At 30.6% G+C, this 12239-nt stretch overlaps 1 protein-coding gene across 1 annotated transcript in view; it reads left to right on the forward strand.

The window, feature by feature from the left end:
- The window catches only part of MS3_00009844 (uncharacterized protein), a 43537-nt gene extending 32070 nt beyond the window's left edge, over positions 1-11467 (forward strand). The window contains exons 3-7 of the mRNA XM_035731501.2: positions 1353-1499; positions 4854-5042; positions 6665-7438; positions 9085-9400; positions 10629-11467. Coding sequence (XP_035586014.2) covers positions 1353-1499; positions 4854-5042; positions 6665-7438; positions 9085-9400; positions 10629-11179 — 1977 coding nt within the window. The 3' untranslated portion in view covers positions 11180-11467. The remainder of the gene's footprint in view (positions 1-1352; positions 1500-4853; positions 5043-6664; positions 7439-9084; positions 9401-10628) is intronic.
- The last annotated feature ends 772 nt before the right edge of the window (positions 11468-12239 follow it).

The following is a 12239-nucleotide window of genomic DNA, read 5'->3' on the forward strand; positions in this document are numbered from 1 at the left end:
GTTAAATAATACAGAGGAAGTATGATTTTGGATACATCTGCCGATAATGTAAACTTAGCAATTATCAGATCTGAATCCGATGAAAATTAAATTTCCATTGTTTGATTTCTCTGAATCCTATCTTTAAATGTTCTAGAGAACAAAATCAAGAAATGTTTGCTACCGGTAATAGGATATTCATATGATTACTAACCTCGAATTAACAAACCATTTTAATTTTTTTACCCATGAACTTGTTGATAATAATCGGACATTATGTACACTGTGTTATGGTGCGGTAACTTGATGCACTCTTAAATATTATGTGAAGTAGTTTGTCATGAATTAAAGTCAACAGTCTCCACAAAGAAATCAGTTATTCAGCTAAAATAAATTGAAACCAACTATTTTTATTTTACCATATAAGACGCTCGAGTAAATCAAGTGCAGTTAATATTTAATGAGTTACCTTAAACAGTTAGCCAGTATGAAAAATTCAGTAATAAAGTTAAAAAGTTTGAACACATAACTGTTTTGCTTCATTGTTAATCATTTCAAAACATCGATAACAACATTTCAATAATCCTAAATATAATAAGTGTGACCACATTATTGACACTCAAAGTCAACTGTCTAGTCCTTAGACATTCTTTCAAAAACCGACTAAGTGGTTGCTTTGAAAAGGGAAAGAAACGTGACATCACTAAACGACACGAAAATTTTCGAGTAAGTTTCTACACAAGGTAACAAACAAAAATATAGATTATATATTTAAATAACATTGAAATCAAGGTCAAAACAAATTTTTCCGGTTCATTTCACGATCTCAAAGTGTTTTATACGCACTTTCAAATTAACACTTGACTGTAAGTTCTAAACCGCCATTTCGTCCTGACTCCTCGACAGTGAGCGTCCAAAACCAAGCACGTGAAGGTCGAACCCGAAACCTTCAGTTTTGTGTGCAAACGCCTAACCACCAAACAACTGAGACGGCATCCAGCGGCGCTACTGACTAACTTTAACCAATCCATGATATTGCGCGAACATCTCCTATTGTCTCTAGTGGGTACCTGTCTCACACTCGACACAGTCGCCCATTATCGTGAACTAACTTAAGTTAAACATCAACACCATTTAATGCCAGTTCCGTGATCTAGAGTTTGGGTGTTTGCGAGCAAGTCTAATTATGATGGGTTTGATTATTGCATGTAGGATCGTTGACGCGCACTTCTGCGGTGTCTCATACCAGGAAAATGCGGCTATCTAGGGCTTCTAGATTCTCAATAGCTGTCTAATATTAATCAATGCGTGATTTCAATGAAACCCAACAATCTTCACAAATACACGCTGATAATATTTATCTGTTTCTATAGGTCTTGGCATATGATCATGGAACACCAAAACAAAGTTCTTCATGTCAAGTACACATCAAAGTTCAAGACGTCAATGATAATGCTCCGAAATTTGTCTATCCTACTCATAGTAATCATACAGTTTATGCTTCAGTATTTACTAACCCAGTAAGTTTATTTAATCGAATTATTACTTGTAGATGTCTCATCTTTTACTATAGTAGAATATCTAAATAGTTATTGACACATTTTAAGTTTTCAAAGTCTGTCTAAAAATATAGTTGTATTTTAGATATCTTTTTTTTAGTTCTGTTCATTGAATATATATATATATATATATATATATATATGTTGGGGCCTACTGTTACAATGGTAGCTACTACATTAAACTGATCTTTATCGTTGCCGTTGCTATCATTAATAAGTGCAAAGCACTGGATAACGTTCATTGTGAATCCCTCCTTCTTTGATTTGAACGGTGCTTTGACGATCCTTGAGATCCATAGGACTCCTATCTTATAAGTGCATTTCATGCTTCTTTTGACAGCACTAGTGCAACAACATGTGTGTGTGAAGCATGTCCTTCTTTCTGATCGGGGTAAAAGAGCATCTCTCCCGAAGCCTATCTTTTCTTTCTAGCTTGGTCTAATCGCTTTCACTTATTTCATGCATCACCAAGTTGTATCTTCTCATTTCCATTGCTATTTGACTGGTCCTCCCAGTCTCACACATCGTCCGCACACTCCATGCTCCTATATTAATTGTTGCTCTGATTATAAAAAAAAGCAACGGCCTCGTGATTTCTGAAGAATCTCGGCTTTCACTATGAGGCGAGATGATTCTTCCAAATAAAGATCCTTCGACTTACAAAATTGACTTCAAATAGTTTTAGTTTATTCTGGTTAGTGTTTTTTCAGCAAATTCGTCTTCTACAAGATGAATTTACTAATCTAATACCCAATCTTCTGCTGTCATCCAGGCTTTAAACCGGCTGTAACCCTAGACGGTTTACATGCAGAATCTAAATGATTATTCAGTCAAATAAAACATTTACATTCAGGTAAAACAAAATGAAATATGAAAATCTCATAGAATAAATGTTTATTCAATACTGTTGAGGTGTATATGACATGAATTCTCAGAGAGAATAACTTCCAATGTTTCATATTTCCACAAATTTATCCTGTTGTAGTTAGTTAATTTTTTTTATTGAACAATTAACGTTCATTGTCCACATGTTGTAGTTTATTCTTTAAACAAAATTTAATATACCCTTAAATTAAATACTTTCATCTTTTAAAAAACTATCTCTATATAAACCAGTGATCTATATGTATATAATTATAGATAATTAATGTCTCTTTTATGTTCTATTTATAATTATGTAGAATGAAAATTACTACTTATTTCTATTAGAATTCTTCAACAATCTTTTCATTACGTTACTTTCATTTTACTCATTCAATAATAAAGTCATTTTTGAATTAGTGTTTATAATAATTAAATTGAAAGAAGAAAAATACTGAATGCATCATTTAATATGATAGAAAAGAATAAAAGAAAAATTATGTGAAAAACAAGATTTGAAAAAAACAGATCTATCACATACCCATCAATATTGTCTCTATGATAATAATAATAATAATAACTATTACTAATACTGTATATTTAATCATCAAACTGCCTAAGGCTCTTTTTTCAATTTTATTTAATACCTTTTCAAAGGAGGAATAAAATTTGAATTAAGATAGGTGAAATTCAAATTAAATGTCGAATTTAAGGAAATATCTTTGTTATTGTAATAATAATAATAATGACGATGATACATCAAAGACCGAACAACTAAACACACATGAATATACATGAAATACATGAAACGACTTCTTTATTTGAGAATAACTCTCCCTTTAAAAGGAACATAATGCAAATAAATAAGAAATTATAAACAATCATGTTCACAAAATAAAACAAAAAGAAAAGCAAGGTTATTACCATTGATCCTATCAAAATCACAACAATACTTTTTCACTTATTTATTCATTATGATCATATCATCAACAGTCTTATTGTTGTTTATGCTGAAAGGGGTTAACAGATCTTGTTTTTTTCAGAAAAAAAGTAGAGAAAAAGAAAGAAAAAATTCAGAGAAAGAAAATAGATCTTTGAACTAAAAAAATGAATCATTTGACTTTAATCAGTGATTTTCTGATTTTTCTTTTTATGATTGCCTAAAGGGATTATAGATATTGCAAAAATTGTTCAATATTTTTTTGCTTTATATTTTATTGATTTGCAATCAATTAACATTTTTCTTATTAAAGCAAAAAAAGTGATAATTTTTCATTGATAGTTTAATTACTGAAAATTGTGACTTAAATGTTAATTGGTTTTGATATTTACTTTCATAGGATACTTACTTACTTACGCTTGTTACTCCCATGGGGGAGCATGATCCGCCAACCAGTATTATCCAACCCACTCTCTCCTGCGACTTCTTTCACCATTTAATCCAATTCTTGTTCATTTTTCGCATGTTTATCTCCATTTCTCGGCGTAATGTGTTCTTTGGTCTTCCTCTTCTCCTTTAGTCTTCAGGATTCCATGTAAGGGCTTGTCTTGTGATGAAGTTGGGTACTTTCCTCAATGTATGTCCCATCCACTTCTAGTGCTTCTTCCTGATCTCTTCCTCCGCTGAGATCTGGTTTGTTCTTTCCCACGGTTAGTTGTTGCTGATAGTGTCTGGTCAACGGATCCGAAGTATTTTGCGTAGACTACTGTTAATAAACACTTGTATCTTCTGGATGTTGGCTTTCGTATTTCTCCAGGATTCCGCTCCATACAGTATAACTGTTTTGATATTTGTATTTAAAATCCCGACCCTGGTGTTGATTGACAGTTGTTTTGAGTCTCAGATGATCTTCAGTTGTGAATATGCTGCTCTTGCTTTACTGATCTGCGCCTTCACATCTGCATCACATCCATCATGTTCATAGGATACTTAAACTAATATTCACTTAAGTAATATAAAGTTGGACTGATAGTACATTACTTGCTTAAAAGTACATTAATGTTGAATTTAAATGTATTAGAGAAACAAAATATTTATGTTCAGTCTTTCTTTTATGAAGTTATTGGAATGATTAGTTTAAAGATGTTTCATTTTCTTTGAGTTAAACATTGATCAACTCAAATCTATATCTCATATAGTTTGAGATATATGCTTAGTGTAGTTCAGATAAACATTCATGAAAAACAATGGAATAATAACTATAAATTGTGAACAAAATTTTTGGCATGGATAATTTTTTTTTACATTACAAGATAATTTAGTTTCTAAGTAGGATTTTGTTCATCAGTTTGTTACGGAAATTGTCTCAAAATAATTGCGTAACACATTCAAGCATGCAGAGTGTAGATTAAACTGTTTTCACAGATTTAAATTACGATTTTTTTATGAAAATTTGCAATTTATAAATATTTCGTTACAGAAAATTTTTTATACTTTTCTATAAAACATCTCAGGGAATTCCGCTAGTTAAATTAACAGCAACAGATTCAGATGAAGGTGTAAATTCACAGTTAACCTTTCATCTTCTTGATGAATCAAACGAAAAAGATATTTTTACAGTGGATCCACATACTGGAGAACTAAGTCTGTTACCAACAGTGGATCCATTCATTATTGGAGGTCGCTATCAACTGAAGTTTGAGGTACAAATTTATAAATTATCAATTATTATATATCCATCGATAAAATATTATCTTTTATTAGGAAAAAATCATTATTTTTGACAATGTGAAATTTAGTGGTAGGAATAAAAAGGAACCTTGTTTACATTATTTGCTAACTTATTTATATTTGAGTAAGTGAATTTTATTCCCTTCTTAAACAGAATGGAACACGTACAAGATTGTAGAGAATTAATTACTGACAAACACTTTTTAAAGACTATATACAATTCGAAGATAAATATTCAGCAGAAAATAACATCAGCAGAAAGACCTATGAAAAAATAAACAGTTTTCGTCCTAAGCTCTTCAATAATCCAGATAAAACAATCAACATTATAAAACAAATCTAAACATTTTAGTTCAAGTAGTATGCACGAATACTCACTCATTAAATTAATATTCACTAGTTAACAGTTCTAAATTTGCTAGAAGCATCAGTTATAATGAAATTTATTTGATAGCATTATAAATAACTACCTCACCCTTAACGTGGCTAAACTTGATAGACTCTTTAAATGACATTGTTCACTTATAGGTACCCATACCAAGGTCGGATTTGATAGTTTCAAATAAATTGAGCATTGGGTAGAGAGTTAATAATAAATATATTTTTGTTCGCTTGTGTTTCCTTTTGTTTCCGATTTGGATAATGTGCACCATAATTCCATGGATAAAACTGTATGTCTGATTGTCTGTCGATTTCATGGAGTTACATGTAGCTTTCAAGAATCAGATCCATTAATTGCTTTTCAACCCCACTAAAATTTTGAACTTTTCTATGCAAACCATATATATTTGACTACAAAACATGGAATCTAGCTAGATATTTAGCTATATGTAAACATACACAATACCATTTGAGTTGCACCATCTGTGACTGACATCATCACTGAATGTCTCTGTTTTTCAGAATTTATATGTCTATTTTAAGATATTGATACTAAACTAGGATTCAAAATTGAATGTAAATTAGAGTTTGTTTTGAATAAACCATCAAGCTAGGGATACATAACGACAACAAAACATCACGCACTTATACAATTTTCCAATTAGAAGCCTTAATACCAGCAAATCAAACTTTCTTGAAATGATAAATATGCATGTTTATTTATATTTACAATTTGCCATGACAATCATCCTTTATGTAATATGATATACTGAATGATTAAAGTTAACTTGTAACAAACAAAAATTCTATCGGTTATACTTTTTTGACTTTTTAACCTAAAAGAAATCGTATTTCTTCGGTTTTGAGATTTTACTCAAACTCCGAAAACTTTTTTATAAGGCAATAGTTAACAGATAAGTTAAAAATTTCAGGACGAACTTTTACGTTAATCACCCAAGAGATCTAAATTGAACTTAAACAGCTTAAGAGTTCTTTATGGTTTCTAGTAATTCTTAACCTTGTATCAGTCCATCATTCAACTTTCCTTCAACCTATAGTATTGTCAAGTTGACCATATTGAGTATTAATACATATTAGGTGTAGATACTCATCTGTAATTACATTTTCTGAGATAATTTATTTTATCAAAATAATTCAGAATTTTTGTCTTGCTAACTAGTAATACTGTATATTCAATCTGTTCCTAAAAAAGGTACGTGATAGTGGTACACCGAGTCTCTCAGGATATGCAAACATAAATATCATATTAGATAGTAACTCACCTCAGTTATTACCATTCAACAATGGCAAATACCAACCTACAAATATGGAATCGTTGAATTCGAGAAATAGTTACCGCTCACCGATTTTGAAAAATGATAATGAAGTAATTCATTCAGGAAACAAAGAATTCGATGGAATCGAGTCACGATATGACATCAGAGAATCACATATTTATGAACCAACTTATGCTCAGACTATCCTGCCTATTTCATCTAATTCAAATGAGAAATATCGTCGAAAAGAGAGAGTTTCTACAATGACAAATCAAAAACCCTCGACGCCATTCAGTTTAGAAAAAATTTGGATTTCTGTTATATGCCTCATTGCTATTTCAACATTAGTTGCATTTGCTTTCCTCGTTGCCATTACATTAGCTCGTCAAAAAGTAGCAACCTATGAGCAGCAACGGGTTCCAAATCATTTAACTGAAAATTTCAATTTGTGCCAAACAGAACAATGTGGTAGTCAATTTTCTGTAAATTCACATCGCTTCAGTAACATCGATAATACTTATTCACCCGCGAAATTTCAAACATTGGAAAAACAAGATCATAAAATTCACAACAACAGCTGCAGTAATCATGATGCCAATCTTTATTCACCATTTGTCAAGTATGATACGAATACTAATTCAACCGCAGGATCTGTGCATCAACTAGGATTTTGTACAAAAGAAATGACCTCAATAAATACAGATATACAGGTGATAAATGATTTAGGCTTAATAATTCCTAAATTCAGTTTTATATCTTATTTGCTTTATATGAAGGTTAGCTTTTGTATTCTGTTCGTATATCGACGAGTAAAGACAGGTTAATTAGCTGGTTTAAAACAATCAGGCTACGTTCGGAAAACTTTTTATAAACCGTAGATTTTTTCAGATTTCTCTAGGTTCATATTGAATCTGAAAAAAAGTAGCTATATATATGACTGCACACTACATACCTTCAAAAGGAGCTTGTTTTCATGTAACACAGTCTAAAACTAACCAATCATCTGTTTTGAGTGGAACCATACTCAATGTGGTTAGTGAATTTTGCCATATTATGATGTAATTTTCATTGAAAAGCTAGATTATACTCTGAATTTTACCATGTTTTTAATTTTTATTCATTATGTCAAACCGCGTTACAGCAGAGACGTGCATTACATGCTGGAATGATACCCTAAGTCGTGGTTGTTTTGAAGTAGACAGTGAGTGATGAACGTTAATGAACAAAGACTTGAGGATCATTAAGTTCTTGTTTTTGCGCTGTACATAGCATACCGATAGCAGATTTCTGACTTTTCATTGCCTAACTTGCTTTTACGAACCACGTAATGCATCCAATTCATTTAATCATGTTATATGGTATATTTTTAATATCAAGCCTTCTGCAACAGATCGACTGCATCTCTGAATTGGTCCGATATTGTCGGGTACCTGGTCTCATAATCCTTTCAAATACATCAATGGTGTCCACTGCAACTGGATATTCAGTATTAGTTCGACTCGTTGAAAGTAAAGGGTTATCCATAATACAAAATAGCATAACAAGCCGAAGATCGTTATCTTTTATAGATCTTGACAACTACATAAACGAATATACTGACAGTTCAAATGTCTCAAGTGGCAGCAACATTGATTTTAGCTAAGAGGCACTTACTCTTGTGTCTGATATCTACAAAAAAGTACTCAAAACAAAACTAATTATCATTTCATCACATAAAGCACGTAAGCACACCAGAAGGAATACACTGACCTGAGTAGTAGTAGTAGTAGTAGTAGTAGTAGTAGTAGTAGTAGTAGTAGTAGTAGCAACCGGGAAAACAAAACCGATTCAAAAAACTATCGTCAGCACATAAATTGACGAATTTTCGCACACTAAATGAATAAATGTTGCAACAACATCAAAAAGTTAGCAAAAAAGCACAGAATGAGGCAAGCCAACCGCCATCGCTGTCAGAGATGATGGAAACGATAGTCCCTGCTTCATTCTGGGTGATCGCCAAGTTGGATGCCGAAATCACAAACCAGAGTTGAGTTCATTTCCAGTCTTTGTTTCTATTTCGTGAAAGAATGGTTAGCTGCTAACTTTCCTACCTTAAGAAAATTTTTAATATGCCATATTTGTAGCCGACGGACAGTTTACAATCAAGGCTGTTCCAATTTTAAACTAAATTTCACATTTTTAAGTACTAAGAGTCTATTTCATTAATGCTATTGGTTTGAATAAGTATTATTTACATAATACTACATGAATGTATCATGAAGGTTTTCCTTTATTGTTTCATATATTTTCAAGGAACGTTTGTTTATTTTTTATATATTGTTTAGCCAAATGTAATATTTTATGGTCTTTTTTAAAGCATTCAAAACCTATATACAATTACAATATTCCAATAACTGCTAGTTCACTACAATTTCCAAGAAAATTTCAAGCAATACACAATAATAATCATAAAGCTGAAAATCTTTCTTCAGACAAATGGATATCATTAATGCATGTTCAACATTCAGCACCGGCTAGTCCAAATGATTACTTCAGTCAACGATATAAAACAATTGATCCATATCAAATGAATAGAAATATGTTAAATCAAAAGTACGAAATTCTTCAACCACATGAATGTACAATTGATGAATATAATAATAAGATATCTATTAGTCCAAATTTTGCAAATGGTAAGACTAATTTGATTAGAATATTATGCTTGATGTAGATGTGCATATAAATTAAATTTATAGGTAAACTCATTTTGATAATTTATTAATCTGTACTTTTTAAAATGGTACTGCATTTCAAATAGTATTCCACGAGTTATTTCTTTACAATCTTTTACGTTTCCTACCTATAAAACTTCCAGTAGTTTACATCCAAATACTTGTAACTGAATAAAGAAACTTATATATAACTAAAACCTCAACTTTTAATGTAATATAAAATAAGAGCTTATTTTTATCTAACAGACAAGTGTCATGTCAACAAAGACTACAAGTTACAAGTCATTTATTTGAAGCCGAGGAAAGTTTTCCACAAAGCAACTCATAACCTAAACATCATAAAACGATTTATATTTTGAGTAAATTTCTGTAGTTACCTAAAATACAAAGATGGTTACAATATTAAGTTACCGAACTAAGTGGGATTCAGCTAGGAAATTTACCAAACGCAATTAATTTGAGAAAATTCAAATTGGTTAACAATGGTTGTTTAAATAAACACAGCAAAACGCGACAAAAAACGAATTGAAACAATAAGATGAATGTTTCTTCATAATACCAAACCAACTTTAAATTGAGAAACGTCAGAAATTTAGATGTCTGCTCATTAAGATTATTATTATACTTGTATTTACTATTGTTTCCATTTCTCCTGTGACTGACCATCATTTATTTTAAATGATCTAAACAGTCATGAAGTTCAACCGCAATTATTTGATCTTTCTAAATTTGTCAACTCGCAAATCATAAGTATGCTACTGTTTCGCTAATATAGACAATCGATCATGTGCTTAACCAACAATACATGGTTTTGAATGAAGGCTATTGACTTTTGTTAAGATAGGGATACACAATAGTTATTGAAAAGAGAGTACAACAATAAAATTAATGTTCATTCAGTCAACAGGAATGATTTATGGCACCACAAGTATCTCACTATCTCATTATCTAACTCAAATTGCTTCTATCAAAAGAGATAACCGATACGGCCTTAGTGGTACAGTAAATGAATACTATATTTACACCTTGTAGATACACATAGACATATTCAGGCAAAGCGTTATAGCTAAAATACAAAATTCTTTTTATTTTTCTACATACTGAAAATGTAATCATACATAGAATAAAATGCTTTTACTTTATTCTCTATAATTTTCTCCCTAAATGCATTTTAAGTATTCCATTTTAGGTTTAATGAAACTTAATAATATGGAATTATCAAATTCAAATGCGACAAAAAATTTCGGTCTAGATAATAAATCATTGTTATATCTCACACCAAAAGGTATACTGAAAGGATGTATTACAGAATTAAATGAAAATTCACACAGAACTAATGACAATAATAAGAATAATGAAGAATCCAATGATGTTGAAGTTGATATTGAGAAGAATACCAATGGTATCAATAATCATTCATTATATTGTTGTAATTTAGATAAACAACAACAAACCATTCAAATAAATGATTATATACATAAACAAAATGATACTACTCATAATATTGATATCAATGAACAGTTAACAATAAAAGTAAATAAATCTATCCCAGATTCAATTAATAATAGATCAAATCAATTATCGGAAATTTTTTCAAATCAAAATGATGAACATAATCAACAATTACCATTAATAAACAAATATGATAGAGAACAAAATTTATTAAATATAAATACTAAATATTCATCATCTAATCCAATTGTAACTTCTATATCTTCACATGTTTCCACTTTTATTTAAGATTTAATATTATTCTCTGTGTATGTTTATTTTACCTGTGAATACATATGCATATTAAACCTAACGCTTGCCATATATATATACAGTGTTTCTGTTTAGCAGAAAGGAAAAAAGTGATTACATAATTGAGATTAATTTTGTAAAATGTCAATCCATAATAATAAAAAAAGATACTGAGAAATATATACTGAAATAAGGAGCTATTACATGATATAATTATACATTTTATTGTATGATTAGATTTTCTTTTAAATGTATGTATCAAATATAATAACCAATTGTATCATTGATTTCTGTTAAACATTGATATTTTTTGTGTTTCTAAGGGATTGTACCTATAGTTTATTTATATTTTATAATGTAAAGTACAATGTTGAATAGTAAAATTAATTAATTAGTAAAGATTAATGATAAGTTTCCAAAAGAAATTCTTGTTTATAATGATACTCCTTTGATTATTAATATTTGTACGTTTTATAAATTAGAATTTTTCCATAAGACAAGACCAGTTCAAGTTATCGTTTCAACAAAGAGCCACTTTATATATATATATATATATATATATATATATATATAAATTCAGAAGGGGGGTTAAGATTTTAGTGATTTTTTAGTTCATTTCATAAGTCAACTGAAGCTAGATCACTGTGCAAGACCTGGAAGCACTGGCCGGCCGTTTCATTCAACATTGCGCACCCCACGATCCCGCCCTGCAAGATTCGAACCCATGAACTGTCAGTCTCGCACGAGAACGCTGTTCGGTGTTCATGTTTAACTTTAACTATAAAATTGCTAAAATCTCCACAAAACCCCTTTCTGATGTTAATCAGCATATGCTCACTAGTGACTGGTTTCAAGAGGTATTTCCTCGAGTTCTAATGAGAAGCAGTGACCAATGGAGTCCAACTCATTGAAGACATTGGTGGATGTGTTGCTCAATTTCGTGGGTTATTTGAAGTTAAACACCAATGATTGCCGGCTCAGTGGACTAGATTTATTAATTCATAGAGATGAATCTTTATTCATATCTTTTTATTAGCAGAATGTTTAAAGCAATTAG

This window comes from Schistosoma haematobium, chromosome 1, assembly GCF_000699445.3.
Source record: "Schistosoma haematobium chromosome 1, whole genome shotgun sequence".
NCBI lineage: Eukaryota > Metazoa > Platyhelminthes > Trematoda > Strigeidida > Schistosomatidae > Schistosoma > Schistosoma haematobium.